This window comes from Oncorhynchus mykiss, chromosome 12 (genome assembly GCF_057628025.1).
Source record: "Oncorhynchus mykiss isolate SJ-2025 chromosome 12, ASM5762802v1, whole genome shotgun sequence".
NCBI classification, from domain to species: Eukaryota; Metazoa; Chordata; class Actinopteri; order Salmoniformes; family Salmonidae; genus Oncorhynchus; species Oncorhynchus mykiss.
In genome coordinates, this window is record NC_143033.1 from 31,069,853 (window position 1) to 31,087,169 (window position 17,317).

Genomic DNA, 17,317 nt, shown 5'->3' on the forward strand with positions numbered 1-17,317 from the left:
TCCGGTGTCCCGTGTGAATTTAAGTATGCTCTCTCTAATTCTCTCTTTCTTTCTCCCTCTCTCGGAGGACCTGAGCCCTAGGCCCATGCCTCAGGACTACCTGGCATGATGACTCCTTGTTGTCACCAGTCCACCTGGCCGTGCTTCTGCTCCAGTTTCGACTGTTCTGCCTGCAGCTATGGAACCCTGACCTGTTTACTGTGATTACTATTATTTGACCATGCTGGTCATTTATGAACATTTGAACATCTTGGCCATGTTTGTTTATAATCTCCACCCGGTACAGCCAGAAGAGGACTGGCCACCCCTCATAGCCTGGTTCCTCTAGGTTTCTTCCTAGGTTCTGGCCTTTCTAGGGAGTTTTTCCTAGCCACCGTGCTTCTACACCTGCATTGCTTGCTGTTTGGGGTTTCAGGCTGGGTTTCTGTACAGCACTTTGATATATCAGCTGATGTAAGAAGGGCTATATAAATACATTTGATATATTGCCTTGTAATTCCATTAACGAAAACCACCACATATCTTTAAGATATTTTCTAATCTCTCTACCTCATGAGGGAGGATAATGAAAGTTCACAGAATTAACAAGTAATGGTAGACCTACCAATAAATTGGTGATTCTACTGATATACATGGTTTATTAAGTGATTACAACTTCTACCGTCCTTTCACTGGCATACTGTTTAAAAAAAGTGTTTTAATTTTATTTCACCTTTATTTAACCAGGTAGGCTAGTTGAGAACAAGTTCTCATTTGCAACTGTGACCTGGCCAAGATAAAGCACAGCAATTCGATACAACACAGAGTTACACATGGAATAAACAAAGCATACAGTCAATAATACAGTAGAACAAAACGTCTATACACAGTGTGTGCAAATGAGGTAAGATAAGGGAGTTAAGGCAGTAAATAGGCCACTCAGGCAAAGTAATTACAACATAGCAATTAAACACTGGAATGGTAGATGTGCAGAAGATGAATGTGCAAGTAGAGATACTGGGGTGCAAAGGAGCAAGATAGATAAATAAATAACAGTATGGGGATGAGGTAGTTGGATGGGCTATGTACAGGTGCAGTGATCTATGAGCTGCTCTGACAGCTGGTTCTTAAAGCTAGTGAGGGAGATATGAGTCTCCAGCTTCAGAGATTTTTGCAGTTTGTTCCAGTCATTGTCAGCAGAGAACTGGAAGGAAAGACGACCAAAAGGAGGAATTGGCTTTGGGGGTGACCAGTGAGATATACCTGCTGGAGCGCGTGCTACGAGTGAGTGCTGCTATGGTGACCAGTGAGCTGAGATAAGGCGGGGCTTTACCTAGCAGAGACTTGTAGATAACCTGTAGCCAGTGGGTTTGGCGACCCGTATGAAGCGAGGGCCAACCAACGAGAACGTACAGGTCGCAATGGTGGGTAGTGTATGGGGTTTTGGTGACAGCTCATAACTGTTTTCTTTGTCTTTCTGTTGGTCAAACCAAAAGTGTTTAAACAGTCAGTCTCGACAACCCTTCTCTATCACCCCCTCTCTGCCTCTCTCTCCAGTTAATGTCACCTCTCCCAGTTCTTACTGACACCTACCCATGAGCCCCCTCTTTCCATTTACTGTAAGCAGCATCCTCACCCACTGAGCACCGACCGACACTGGAAGTCCATTGCCATTGAAAAGTAGTTGAAATTTGGTCAGTCTACCCTGGCCTTGATGTTAATGGATTGTACCAAATCTGAACCCATCATAGACGAATGTTTCACAAGTTTGGATATCACAGTACAGTTAAGTGAGTAGAGCACAGTACTGAGTCCAGTACAGCAACTTACTGTACAGTGAGTAGAGCACAGTAGAGTAAAGTCAAATACAATAAAGTAAAGAAAAATAAAGGTACAGTTATTGTGTTCTGCGATGTCCAATTATGCATTTCTGTGTTGTACACATCAGGGACCCATGATTTAATTCTGTTAGCAGGTGTTAATCCACTTCAAACACATGGTGCCATGACGAATTGCAAACATCGCTGAAGTTTGAGACTTATCTGCTATCTGAGCAGCTAACCGATCGCTGCAGCTGTACATAGTCCATCAGTAAATAGCCCACCCAATTTACCTACCTCATCCCCATACTGTTTTTATTTATTTACTTGTCTGCTCTTTTGCACACCAGTATCTCTACCTGCACATGAATCACTCCAGTGTTAATCTGCTAAATTGTAATTATTCGCCTACCTCCTCATGCCTTTTGCACACATTGTATATAGACTCTTTTTTTTCTACTGTGTTATTGACTTGTTTATTGTTTACTCCATGTGTAACTGTGTTGTTGTCTGTTCACACTGCTTTGCTGTATCTTGGCCGGATCGCAGTTGTAAATGAGAACTTGTTCTCAACTAGCCTACCTGGTGAAATAAAAAATAAAAAATAAATAGCAGACATCGTATTCTTTCTGCAGACATCTTTGAATCTTAAGTCGAAGCAGATATTTAAGAGTTTCTTGGAAACCACGTTCGCATATAAAACTGAAGGGAGATTCCGTTACCAAAGTTTACATTTGCACAGTTCAACCACAAAATAAATGTTTTCAAATGTTTCAGTGTAAACTGTTAAGTAGTCCTTGTGCATGGAGTTGTATGGTTTACTATGAAATCAATGGTGGTTTTTTGGAATACATTTTAAAGTGAAAAAAACAGAGTCCATGATTCTCGCTCTTAAATTCTGTCCAAAAAGCAACACAGCCAACCTCAATTATAAGCTGGTCAGCAATCAATTAACACATGACATGACATGTAACCATCTCAAATTTGAGAAGATGAATATAAACACCCAGTTGTGGGACAATTAACTGTGAGGGCATTGCTAGAAAATTAAATTTACGGACAACCTCCTGAAGCAGCAGTAAAACACTGCCAACCCCACCTCAATTCAGCTGAGAGAACCAGCTTCTCTCCCACCACTACCTCTTGAGATGACCAACTCAAAGTACACAAACTACCTCACTGGCTGTGCAGGAGTGGAACAGTCAGGCCTGTTCTAACAGTTAAAAGTTGTTAGCTACACTGAATTATTGAACAGTTTCTCAGACTAAGACAACGTTCACCTGGACAACTTCCTCACTGCTGTGCCGGGCTGGGTTGGTATCGACTGACTGGCTGAGGCACTTTGGAAGCACTCCTTCTGAGGTAGAGGTGTCTTGTCCTCCCTCCAGGATGTGTTCCATCAGGCCTGTGAAGTTGCAGACTCATCAGTCCTGCTAAGTGGCTACTCTTCACAAGGCAGCAGGGCTGGCTGGGAGACCTGGTCCAGACACTACAAGGTACCTGGGTTAATGGGCCTCAGACTAAGCTGATGGAAGACTTTACAGGTCAGTCAATGAGAGTCTGGGATCACAGTCGTGGAGTAGTGTACATTAGTGCCCTTTTAGTCGTTGTGCTTAAAAACAGAACTATAAACTAGAGGATGCCCGATTATGATTTTTCAACCGGATGCCGATTATTGGAGGACCAAAAAAAGACGATACCAATTAAATCAGCCAATTGATTGATTGAGTGATATATATATATATATATATTTGTAATAATGACAATTACAACAATACTGAATGAACACTTATTTTAACTTAATATAATACACATAAAATCAATTTAGTCTCACATAAATAATGAAACATTCAATTTGATTTAAATAATGCAAAAACAAAAGTGCAATATGTGCCATGTAAAAAAGCTAACGTTTAAGTTCCTTGCTCAGAACATGAGAACATATGAAAGCTGGTGGTTCCTTTTAACATGAGTCTTCAATATTCCCAGTTAAGAAGTTTTAGGTAGTTTTTAAAGGAATTATAGGACTATTTATCTCTATATCATTTGTATTTCATATACCTTTGACTATTGGATGTTCTAATAGGTATTTTAGTATTGCCAGCCTAATCTCGGGAGGTGAATGGCTTCAAGTCATAAACAGTGCTGTGCTTGAAGCATTGTGAAGAGCTGCTGGCAAATGCAGGAAAGTGCTGTTTGAATGAATGTTTATGAGCCTGCTGCTGCCTACCATCGCTCAGTCAAACTGCTCTATCAAATCATAGACTTAATTATAATAAACACACAGAAATATGAGCCTTAGGTCATTAATATGGTCAAATCTTGAAACTATCATTTCGAAAACAAAACGTTTATTCTTTCAGTGAAATACAGAACCAATCCATATTTTATTGAACGGGTTGCAACCCTAAGTGTAAATATTAATGTTACATTGCACAACCTTCAATGTTATGTCATAATTCTATAAAATTCTGGCAACTTATTTAGTCTTTGTTAGGAAGAAATGGTCTTCACACAGTTCACAACGTGCCAGGCGGCCCAAACTGCTGCATATACCCTGACTCTCCTTGCACTGAACGCGAGTGAAGTAACACAATTTCCCTAGTTAATATTGCCTGCTAACATAAATCTTTTAACTATATATGCAGGTTTTTTTTAAATATACTTGTGCATTGATTTTAAGAAAGGGATTGATGTTTATGGTTAGGTTCATTGGTGCTACGATTGTGCTTTTTTCGCAAATGCGCTTTGTTAAATCATCCCGTTTGGCAAAATAGGCTGCGATTCGATTATAAATGAACAGGCACCGCATTGATTATATGCAACGCAGGACAAGCTAGTTAAACTAGTGATTATGTTAAGATTTATTGTTTTCTTATAAAGGTATGTTTAATGCTAGCTAGCAACGTACCTTGGCTCCTTGCTGCACTTGCGTAATAGGTGGTCAGCCTGCCACGCAGTCTCATCGTGGATTGCAATGTAATCGGCGTACAAAAATGCAGATTACCAATTGTTATGAAAACTTGAAATCGGCCCTAATTAAATCGGCCATGCTGATTAAAATCGGTCGACCTCGACTATAAACGGAACGATTTATTTCATATTGACAGAGCAGATTGGAGAAAGTGAGATGGTGGTACGGATACTGTACATTTGTGTGTGTTGTCTAGGCAGATCCTCTGAGACAGAGCCCTGGGGGGGAGTGATGGTGGTGCGGAGGAGACTTAACTCCTTGGAGAAGACTGCATCATTAACCGCCATCAGACTCAGAACACAAACCCTGCTAGCTAGCCTCCACCCTGCAGCTCTCTCTCTCTTCTCCACAGATGGCTGGAATGTCCCACGAGACAGAGAGAGGGAGGGAAAATAATGATCAAAAGGGAGAGAGAAGATGGATGAAGTAAGCAAAAAAAGGAGGGAAGAGCTCAAGAGAAGTGCGAGGAGGGTGGCGAGATCAAGAGAATAACCAAGTGGATGTAGACGTTCCCTAAAAATAAAAAAATCCCACTGAGCAAATTTCAGGTCTACTGAGCGCAAACTTGAACTTTGTGAAAATTCTGTGCAACTTCCAGTGCGTGTTTAATGTGAACACTGAGGCTGTACCCGCTTTAAGTTAGTTTTATTTGGCTATTTGATCATAAATGTAGACCTAACAGAGTGGTCTACCATCATCAATGGAGAAAATGCATCCCAAATAGAAATAGCTCACAGTAGCAGCCACAGTGTGGTGTTTATTGTAGGCCTACATTCCATGAGACGTTTGAACAAAACCATGCAGAGCTTGACATGAACCTGTTGACATGAACCTACTTGTCCTTCAGACAAGGTGAGTGAAAATGTTGTTTGATGCAAGAAACCACTTTACAAAATAAAATGCATCATTCCCATACCATTATTATATAGAATCAGACAAATGATGCTTCCCTCTACCTATTTAGCTTATTCAAGTCCGTCTCAAAATACAACACGACCCCTTTACTTGACTTGATTTTCAAAGATGTCTAGAAATGTACACGGTTTGTGCTCTTGTAGGAAGCAATCAGTACAAATGATCTATAACTGGGCTAATCTCTCACACATGGCTACATGCAGCTCTTGCTTTGATCTCAAATCAAGCACATCTACTCATGACTGCTCATGCTGTAAACACAGTCCAGTTCAAAGTAAATGGCACAGATTCATATATGGCAATGGTCCATTTGCATAGGCCTTACTGCAGCTCTGATTGGTTATCCTGTGCCGGTCTGTGTAGAATCCTTCTCCGATGCTTTCTGCCTACAACAAAATCTCTTGCATATTTACTTTTGCATACTCAGTCTGGCATAGTTTGTTTTGGTATGTTGCATTGAAAGTGGATAATATTGCGCTGATTCGATCACAATTCCCACAGTAAAAGGAAACGTTGATAGTGTTAACTAACATGGAAAACTCTAGAAAGTTGAGTGAAGTTCAAGCTCATGTTTCTCTGCGGAAGCTGATATTTCTTCTGCGCGCAGCTTAGAGGAAACATTAGATGTAGAGGTGGACGGAGAGAAAAACAAAGGGAAAGGAAAAAACAATGGTGAACTGTAGAAGAAAAGCAAGAAGCTGGTGAGGAATAGAAAGAGAACAGGTGTGGTCCTCTCCTGTAGTTCCAGTGAGAGGCAGTGACCTCATGGTTCTCTTCCTGGGAAGCGTGATGAGGTCATAATGACAGACTACTGAACAGAGTACCCAGAGGCTCATGTGTCCCGAACAGTCATCCAGCTGCCGGACCAGGGGTGTTTGATTACCCTCTTGGCCAGGGAATGGGTCACAGAGGGCCGTCTGCATTCTCTCCATCTCCCCCCACCCCTCCAACCCCAGCCATTACACCCACCACCTCCTCTCCATTCCTCTTCACACACTAGGATCAATAGCAATCTGGCTAAAAGTTTGGGATGAGATTGGCCGGCAGTGAGAGACTGTCTAGTAATTGGGTTAGAGGCATCAAATTTCCCGGATTGAACACCACACGTTCCATTACCTGTTCTTCTCATCCAATTGTTTTTCCTTCAGTCACACTCTTTCCTTGGCTGCAATAGCAGGCTTCAAAATGAGATACAGCAACATTGTTTTGATGCCATGGTGAGAGGAGAGCGCTTCTAATTTTAGTACAAGACTTTCCTTCATCTGCTGCTAAATATTCAACATCATGCAGAACAGAGGCAAGAATTTCATCAAACGAGTTACATTCTGGTGGTAAAAACAGTTCTGGGCATAACAACCCTCACATCAGCAGCAAGACCCCCAATGACAAACTCTTCTCAAAAGAATACAGAACTCTGAGGGGAGAGACACCTAAAAGACAGGGTTTATAAATTATTAATTGCTCTTTTAGCAGTATCTAGCTGATCTAAAGTGTGGTGTAAAAATACTAGGTTTAAACTGTCTGAAAGGTTGCTGAGGTTGTCTGAAACCTGTCTGAAAGGTTGCTAAATTAAGGTACTCACCTTGCGCCCCTGTTGAGGATTGGTGCGGCAGATTGGTCGAGTCGTGTCCCCCACCGCAACCCTGACTTCTGACCCCAGCCCAGCCCCTGCCGTGACCCCCGTGCTGACCCCGTGATGGCGGTGCCACCCCAGCAGGCAGCGCCACTGAGCCATCTCCCTCAGGAGAGGCAGGCAGGATGCAGGGCACAGCATGACGTGTGAGAATGGACACACACACACACACACACCTCCCGTCTGACACACTATCCCTCAACCAATTTCACGCACCACTGAGTCTTTACTATACCCCCCCACGAGACCCGTCAATGACCGCGCTCTTCCTTCACAAGCGGATCCAATCCAAATCTCAATTCCTGTATACCAAAGTCCTGCTGAATTCACAGTCTCAAGTAGTTTAGGTGCTAAATCCCTTCTGCACTCTAAGGATAGAATACCTCTCCGGCTCCACCATAAGCCAGGTAAGACAGATGAGGGGCTCCACAGCTGGCCTGCTGGCTACATAAAGCAATCTGAGTATCAGTCCCCAAAGCACACTGCTGTAATGTAACGGCAGCCTGAGGTGTAAGGAGAGCTGCCTGCCTAACTGACTGCTCTAATGGTGCAGTAACGGCTGAAAATACACAAAGTCCCTAATATCGGTTCCACACAGTCAATGGTATGCATGTCTCTCTAAGTGTGAATGAATGGGTGTTGTGTCTGTCCGGTCCACAGTCACACTAAGTTACCTCTAGTACTCAGGCACCTGCCAAGCTCAGCTCACACATTTATTGTGCCTCTGACTGAACACACTGAAATCAGCCCAATGTTTCTCTCCTGCCAGACAGCCTAAACAAAGCCACGAGGAGCTCCGAACCCCTCTGCTGTGGGGGAATTCAGTCTCTTCTCTCTCTCACACAAACAGTCTGATGCGAAGCACACAGCAGCATGGATCCCAGCTGACTAGCTACCTCGCCGTCTGTCCTCTACCCAGAGAGAACATTCAGTACCGCCCTTGTAGGACTTCAACCTGGCTCAGGCATGTGCTGTATCAGCCACACAGCTAAACACTAGCAAGCAGCATCTCTAGAGAAGATGAACAGACCAATGGACATGGAGGGTAACATCTGTCTCTCTTTCACTCGTTCCAGCGCTCCCCCTTTCCTGCTCCCTCCCTTCCTGGCGGTCTCCTGCTGCAGTCAAATACAAACAGCCCTCAATGACAGCTCCTCCTCGATGGCTTACCGAGCTAAACACACGACCAACAGCAGAATAGTGGCTGTCACACACAGCAAAAGCGCCTACTGAATCACCTGAAGCTGGACAGAGGAATGCCTGCATAACACACAAACACACTCTGCTGTGCTCTCCTTTCAGCTCAGCGCGGTGACAGACAAGGCGCCGCGCAAAAACATTCCCCCATCGAACGACTGCAGCACACACACGAATGGAGGAGGCGGGGAGACACACTGCCTGTGTGTGTGTGTGTGTGTGAGGGGGGGGGGGTACTGTATTCGTCACGGCAGCATCCCTCCCTCTGCATATTGAGATACATCCTCAGTGTAAATCAGTTTATACTCCAGAGTTTGTTTACTGGATTTCTATTGAATGTTCTATATGTTGACTGTGTGTCTATTCAGTATGTACATCGTCTATGTCAACAACCCCTGGCCTTCCTCTCTCATGTTTTTCTTTGTCCTTCTCTTTTTCCCTCTGCATCCATCTGCCCCTGTAGGACAGACTGTTTGGACTCCAGAGCAGACTCACCATCCTCTGGCCTTTTCCTTGCAGATTGTGTGTGTGTGTGGGGGGGGGGTGGGCTGGTTTCATTGATTCTGGCAGGTAGCTGATCGAAGAGCAGCTGGCCTTGGCCGAATGACTTTCCATTTCCCCAGCATCTGTTCCATTGTGTCCCCCCTATCCAAGGCCAGCCTCTAATACCTCCCTCAACGGGATGTGGATGAGATGCCGGAGGTACATGTATGCGTGTGCACTTGTGTCTGGAGGCTAGGGACACACCTCAGTCTAAAAACAACAGATTCAGCAGCAGGTCCTGCCAGAGGAGAGGTTCTGCAAATGCAATGACTTCAGAACACCCACCACCTCCAAGTTTATAAACAAGCGGTATGGCAGTAGGCACACATACATAGTGTGTACACACTCATAAAGACACCGAAATGCATATGGATAGATGTGCAGACAGACAACCACACCCCTACATAAGCTGCATAGCTAACTGTCAGCATCCCTGCAGCGTACATGGCTAAATATTTATAGTGTTAGCTGTGGGTGACAGTATCAGGTGAGGTTACGATTAGGGAAAGGGAGATACCTAGTCAGTTGTACAACTGTATGCCTTGATTGCCTTCAACTGAAATGTGTCTTCCCCATTTAACCCAACCCCTCTGAATCAGACAGCTGGAGTCGTGTGATGTAATGAGGCACACGCATGCACACACACACAAACCCATACACTGCAGTGCAACATGGACAAGTGCCATGGACAAGGACAAACAGGATGCCCCTGAAGCCAAAAAGGACCAGGAGCCTCCATTACTGCCAAATAATTGATGATTAAAGAGTGAGAGCAAAGGGAAGGAGATGGGGAGAGCAAGACTAGAACAGGAAGGGAAAGTACTCCCTGTATATTAGCTTCATCCTTCTGGATTTTATTTCTCCTGTTGCTATTTCTATAATTTTTTCTTTCACTCCGCATCATTGGAAGGGCTCGTGAGCAAGCATTTCACGGTCAAGTCTACTCCCGTTGTATTTGACGCGTGTGACAAATAACATTTCATTTGAAAGAGAGAATGAGGCCTTTTGCCAGGTCATTATTGTAAATAAGAATTTGTTCTTAACCGACTTGGCTAGTTAAATAAAAGGTTAAATCAATAGATAAATAAATGATAAATGAGTGATAGTGAATGAGGAAATAACAAGAAAAAGCATGAGAGAGAGGAAGAGAATGACGAGTGAGAAAAGGCATGATTAAAAGACCCACATCGCGCAGAGACAGACGGGTGCTCAGTGTTCTTAATCACCAGGCAATTCAATTCAGTGCTGACGGGTTTATGGTGCAGTCAGGTGTGAATGACTCCTCACACAGGAGAGAGGGAGGAGGAGGAGTAGAGATAAGGGGAAGGAGAGGAAGGAAGACTAGAGGACACACTGAAGATCTGGTCATTGTGATTCAGCAGTATAATAGAATGGGACCGGTATGGTGGTAGCTGGGCTAGGAGCTCATAAAGCAGATAAATCATGTTCTTTTGTTTTCATGATGACATTCATTCAAGTACATCTCACCCCCACTGAGCCCAGGCTGCTAATACAGCATGATGAAAACAGGTTCCAGTCAAATAAATCCCATTCAGGGGCTTGGTGAACACACACAGCAACCATACACACCCTACCGCAGTGGTCGCCAACCGGTTGATTGCGATCGACAGGTCGATCTCCAAGGCATTTCTAGTCGCCAAACATCGGTAAAAAAACAACAACGATAAAGCCTCGAGTTCCCCTCAAAAAAATATTTTTCTCGCGCAGTTGGCGGTAGGGTGCACACGATTCAGCCCTGCGTGTTCTGATTTTTGAACCATTTCATGTGTCTGAAGGTACAAACTCTGCCTTCCCAGCGGGCCCGGAGAACCAATCAAGCGCACTACTGTTCTCTCCCGCGCTGAGACTGACCATCAGATGCAGGCACCATCAGCCCAGTAAAATAAAAAATAAAAAGCTAATTATTTAAAATGTATGTTCACTCAGCTGTGCCTCATAAGTAATACAACTGATCGATTGCCGGTGTGATCAAATAGCCGACCAAAAAATGGTCAGGACAATAATGCATTGGCAGGGCAATTCAAGCAAAGCCAATATGCGGTGATAATGTATTGGGCCTGTGTGTGTTCACCAAGTCCCTGAATGGGATTTATTTGACTGGAACCTACTCCACAAACCTCATTGCTACAGAAATGTTTTTAATAGCTTCATGTGGCATAGGATTACATTTGTTAAGTCATGTTTTAAAAAAGTCTAAGCGGAAGATCTCGGTTTGTATTTTGATTCAGAAAGTGATCTTGACTCAGATAAGGTTGGTGACCACTAATCCTACCGCAAACATCAGTAGAATGAGATATTGAGATGGAATGGTATTTTTCAGATATACAAGACAGTTCTATACATTTATGCAAGGGAAAGCATATCACACTACTGGAACAATCAATAGGACAGACAGGTAGACATGTTATCATATGGCTCCGGCTAGAGACTCTCCCCTCAGCTAGAACCCCAAGACCGCAACACAGAAGCACACGTGTCAATCACAACGCTGACACACACACACACACAGGAGAGCAACACTTCAGAGGGGGAGAGGGGATGGGGTTGGATTGGCAACCTACAGTGTAGGATGATATTTTCAGGTTGACTGAGTGTGAAAATGTGATGATGGCTTTGAGAAGGAGAGCCAAGGAGATTCAGGGAAAGACTGAGGAGGAGAAAGAAGAGGAGAGCTGAGGAGATAAAATGCCCCAGAGTCTGCTCACGATCCTCTTCATTAAATCACACACTTAACAAGACTGCAGTAGTGCGATCCAGACAGCTAATGCTGGTTTAATCAAATCCCCATTAGAAACCCCCATGGTGAGACATCACATCAGCTGTAATAGCTAGTAGAGGTCGGATATACTGACTCGCAGGATCTACTACATCCTCCCTGCATTACAAACTCACATTTTATTGGCAATTCCATTTCATCTCCAAATGATGTCTATCATTTTAAATTGATAGCCTAAAAAATAAACACTGCAGTTTCCCTTTAGGAGATAGTGGCACTACAGACAAGTTGATGTACAGAGCAGTTGATACATTCACTGAAAAACAACCACAACAAACATTGCACCGTCCTACTTCCTAACACCTCCCTTGACTTGACATCCTAACAATTGAAAACAAATAATTAATGAATAAAAGGTAACGCAAAAGTATACAACCAACAAGACTGCTAATACAAAAACAACCAAAGTAAGGAAGCAGCTCTCACACGAATAATGTAAAACACACCAAATGAACAGCCATTCCATCCACACCACAACTGAGCTGAACTACCATCTGTCATACATCAGCCCTGCTCTCTCTCTAACACATGTCCTGCTTTATCGACTAACCACGCCACAACTTTAACCACACTTCACACACACAGACTGCCTGCTCCCTCCCAGCAGAGGTCTCAGCTCGGAGGCAGAGGAGTATGCAAAGCAGATGTCACATAGCCTGCTTCTAAAAATAACATGGGGCCATAGAGGCAGAACTGAAGTGAAGAATCACATGCTCAGGAGTGACGCGCCAGGCCAGCGCAGCACCACAGGCCATGCAACCGCAAGGGGGATGCTGTAGGGTGGAAGGACCAGACATAGTTAGCATTTCATAAATAGTCCATCAATACAGACCTGACACATCCAATTAAAATCTGTACTTGTATTGGGATAACCAATCATGAAATAAGGGGAAGACGATTCTCGACCTGTTAACAGTTTTACTGCTCCTAAAAAGATAATGTCCCAACAACACCTGCACCCTGAAATCGAGTTAAGCTTAAGGTTTTTTATTGAGTGAAAATGCCAAATATCCTGAGTGGAATTAACCATGTTCGAGTTCCGCTCCATTCAAGTGTGTTTATTCAGTCGTCAACTCATTTCCTGAAAATGAGTAACCAGAACTCCCTAAGAGGATTTTGTTTTCTTCGATAAACAGGAAATAGTGCATATTTCCTGCTAAGACAATTGTCTCATGGTGTGTGTGTGTGTCTGTTCACATGGCCCAATGCCTGATTTCGACAAAAGCTGCAAGGGCACATGGGTCACCCTGCAATCAGCAAAACTGTGAAATTAGCCAGAGGCAGCAGGCAAGGCATCCTCACTCCCTCAGCCATATTATGGAGGGAACACACCTCAGAAAGGAGGGGAACAATGTTTGCATGTGTTTGTGTGGGAGAGAAAGAGAGAGGCTAATGAGAGAGAGAAAATGAATGAGCAAGAGTGTGTGTGTATGGGCTTTTGATCTGCTTCTAAGCTCAGCTGAAGTGTGAAATGTTGCTGATTTCTCATTAAAATCTCCATTATGAGAGTGGAGGGGAGTGGAGGTAAGTGTGTGTGGGAGGGAATGTGTGTGAGAGGATTTGTGAGTAGGCCTACCACTTGTGTGTGTGTGTGTGTGTGTGTGAGAAAGAGAGAATATGAGACATTACTATTATGATGCATAAGCGACTCCTAGTGTGTATAATGATGTTTGTGTGTGTTGTTCCCCGTCTGCTGCAATGAGGCTCTGCCATTCTAAATGACTCAGATAAGGGGTGTGATTAGAGGGGTCCAAAAAGGTGTGCGTTTGTCTGTCCGCACCCGAGCGTCTGTTAGAATCAGCTTTCGTAGCCAACAATAAACCGTCAGGAAAGCAGTTGAGTGCCGGCAGTTGGCAGTGTGTGTGTGAACAACCAAAAAAAAACAGGAACCGGTCCAGAATAGATTGACTCCTACCGAAATAAACTGTCAGCCCATGCAGGCAGGGAGGCAGGCAGGCCTGGGGCTCAGCATATCCGTGTCTAATCCCATTACGCGGTTGCAGGCCAACGCTGAGACAGTTACAACACGAACACCAGGAGAGGACCTGGTTGGAAAAAGTCCAAAATACATCAAAAGTAGCTGCATAAAACAGAGCTCACTGAATAGAGGGAGGATGTCCAGAAGGACCATCAGTGATGTAGCCTAAACAATGAGCTGCTCCTGAGGAAATGGGCATGCATAAAACCACCATATAACACCTCTATGTGCAGTGGAGCAGTGGGCTGAGGCTTTAGAGAAGATAAACACAGACATTCAGAGGAAAAACTACTGGAAGAACAAGAGCTGTCATGTTTGGGTCAAGGGTCTGCTTAGTCCTGTGCTGTTATCGGTCATAGTGATACCGGTCCTCAGTGGAAGTTAGAGAAGGTTAAGGGTACTGTGTTGTTGGTACTACTGAGAGATGAGGGCTGAAGATGGTTCGGCTGACGACTGAGGCAGGGCTGGGAAGGACAAGGAAGGACATGGCAGGGCAGGGCTTCATACAGCTTTCAAATGTTCGTCTCAGCAGGCCTGGGTCTCGCAGAGGCCTTAGCACCCCAACGAAAACACTTGAGGACATATGGATATACAGGCAGGTATTAAATACCAAATTACTGACCTTAGTCTCTTTATCCCTGCTTCTCTCTGACACAGCCTTTAGCCTCAGCCAGAGAATGAGAAGATGAAGCAGGGATCCCCTTTCAAAGGATTGTAGCACCACAGAGCGCCGATACATCTTTAATGCAGACACAATGCAATCACAGCACCATTAAGAGGCAGGAGCTACTGCCCTGACTGACAGAGAGAGGGAATACATGTGTTTCTGTGTTTCACACTACCATGAAGTCAAGCGATGGCTTGACTGAGTGGATCCAAGCAAGCATGAACGAGAGTAGTGAGAGCCAATTTAATGGTACACATTAAGCCTCCTCTGCTCCATTTTGAATGTTGGAATCCAAAGGATTCATGACCCTCAGGACCCTGGGACATTGAGGGAGTTATTTTACGCTGGCCCAGTTTGAACCGGGCAAAAGCCTGTCATGTCATCAGTTGAAAGCGGGCAGGGAGGAGAGCCCTTCTCAAATCAAACAGTAAGGCATCCTTTTGTCAACAAGGCAGCATGGTGCATCATCCAGAAGCTCTTTTCCATAAAATACATTTTGAATTTTCCAACTAGTTCTCACTGGGAAGGCAGATAAAGCATATTTATCAAAAGCAATTATTTTTTGCATGGGAAAACACAGAATGGTTCCACATGGAATGCAATCATCTTTCAGCCGGTGCAAGACACACCTACACAGGCAAGATTAATCGAACCCCCTCATTGAGCAGTTAAGAGTGATGATATCAGCACCATCTCAGCAGGTCCAATGAAAGGGTGTGAACTACAAACTGAACCTTTTGATTTGTAAAGGTAATTTGAGCAGTCATAACTGTGTGAATGATTGAGCAGATTTACAGAATGTACTGTTGATGATTCACAAAGACAATGACAACACATCTGGTCCTTATGACAACACCAGATACTTTATCTGACAATGTTAGTTCAGACAAGGGCTTCTTGTACTTTGCCAGGCCAGCATTCTTCAATGTTGTGGTCCATTCAATTATGGTCTTCTCTGACAATTACATGGCAAGTGACTAACCATGACGACAACACAGTATAGATCATAACTAGCTACTTCCCAGTAGTAAAAAAAGATTGCAGAGATGCAATAGTAACCCCTGCGTGGCATCAACGTCCAAACCTTCAATTCGAATACACTTTGTTTGCTTTAGACTAATTTAATGTAACGTTACCCAAGTACAATACACTGGAAGAGATCTGATGGGAAAGATGCAGTATGGAGATTTACAGACCTGGACCTTGTATCATCATCAGAACTCGTTTTGATCTAGTTACCGGAGCGCACGAGGGACTCACACACACACTTGTGAAAGTCACTACGAGCTCTCTTAGCTGTCAATCGAGTTATTAATTGGCAATAAGTACAACAAGCTAGTTAAAAATCAGATATCTGCGTATTTCGGATTCCATGCATCTCTGTATTTTCTTACCTTACAAGGAAACGGTAGAGTAGAGGCAACTTTTTCCATAGCCAAGTTCCTGATACTCGGGGTAAGAGGGCCTCGACAAGTTGGACAACAACTCAGCTTTTGACGACATTGGTTGCAAACTAGATGCCCGGCCTGGCATTGCAGAATCGGTGGCAGAACGTAGTCAAAACAAACCGGGCACTCAAACAAGGCTGTAAGTTCAGCAGATTGTCCAGGTAGTGCTGCTGAGGGCAAGGAAACAACAGCGGCAGGTAGAGCCGAGACAGACCCGGCCACAGCTCCTACTCCGGCGGCGGCGACTGCAGCAGCGGCGGCCGCAGCTCCTCCCGAACCTCCGTGCTTTCCTCCTCCAGCTTTCCCGGCACCAAGTCCTCCGCCCCCGCCGCCCGCAGAGGACGGGTGGCTCATAGCGATTAGTTCAGTTCTTTAGGATAAACCCAGCGCGAAGTTTGAAGCCCAGAACACTGTTTACGCACTCCTCGGCGTGGCAGACTCCGCTCCAAGAAATCTACAAGCCCCCGGGGACAGAACATGGCGGCCTGTGTTTGACAGAAAGCAAGTAGTCCATTGGAGAGCATGGTTTGGACTGACAGCTTCTGCGCCAATTAGAAAGTGAGCCTGGGCGGTTATATAACGTGCACTTTCTTCTGCCCAGGCTTTGCTGGCGCTTCCCAGATCTTACAACGCCTGGATAGGTATTTTATGTATCAGTTAACCACATGTTATAGCAATCTGTCAGTCGCTGACAGTCGACGTGCCAAGCAACCAATGGTTGATGCATGCAACGCCTGAGCAGGGGACCGCGACCGTAGTCATGGGGTAAAATGAACGTTGGGATCAGAGGTTTTGATAAACCATTGATCGTAAAATAATATATCGTGTAAAACATTTAGAACGCTGCATAATTTATTGGACAGTTTGAAGTCCAAGTTATTAATGTGCAATATGATTGTTGTATCCTAGTAGCTGGGTAAGGTTTGACAGGACAGTCGTTTCTTACTGTTCATCTCAGGACTATATATAAAAATTAAAAAAAGAGCACCAGCCTACTGCTTTGATATTCAAGTGTATATTGCCAATAAAATGATAATCAGATTGGGGAGCCAATAGACTGAAGTCTCCCTCTATTGGCCACTAAATGGAATACATCTGAACTATGCCCAACCAACTGGAAAACCCCTATTGTATTCACTCACTTCTTGCTTTCTTCATTTTAAGTCCCATTATAACAGTTATAATGGACTAGACTTGCTATTGGAGGTGGCAGACAGCCTAGCAGTTAAGAGTGTTGGGTCAGTAACTGAAAGGTTGCTGGTTTAAATCCCTGAGCAGACTAAGTGAAAGAAATCTGTCAATGTACCCTTTTCAGCAAGGCACTTAACCCCAATTGCTCCTATAAGTCGCTCTTTATAAGAGTGTC

General features: G+C 44.2%; 1 protein-coding gene across 5 annotated transcripts in view; it reads right to left on the bottom strand.

Annotated features, from left to right (window-relative positions):
- The window catches only part of LOC110537410 (E3 ubiquitin-protein ligase Siah2), a 29,968-nt gene extending 13,041 nt beyond the window's left edge, over positions 1 to 16,927 (bottom strand). For 3 of the 5 annotated variants that reach the window (XR_016485022.1, XM_021623431.3, XM_021623430.3), the window contains exon 1: positions 15,898 to 16,927. Coding sequence is in view for 4 of the 5 variants with exons in the window: in XM_021623431.3 (XP_021479106.1) it covers positions 15,898 to 16,305 (408 nt within the window). In the remaining variant the exon portion in view is untranslated. Of the gene's footprint in view, positions 1 to 7,270; positions 8,696 to 15,897 lie in introns of those variants that run through there. The other 2 variants (XM_090192229.1, XM_021623432.3) reach the window with 1 other exon arrangement.
- Positions 16,928 to 17,317: the final 390 nt, after the last annotated feature.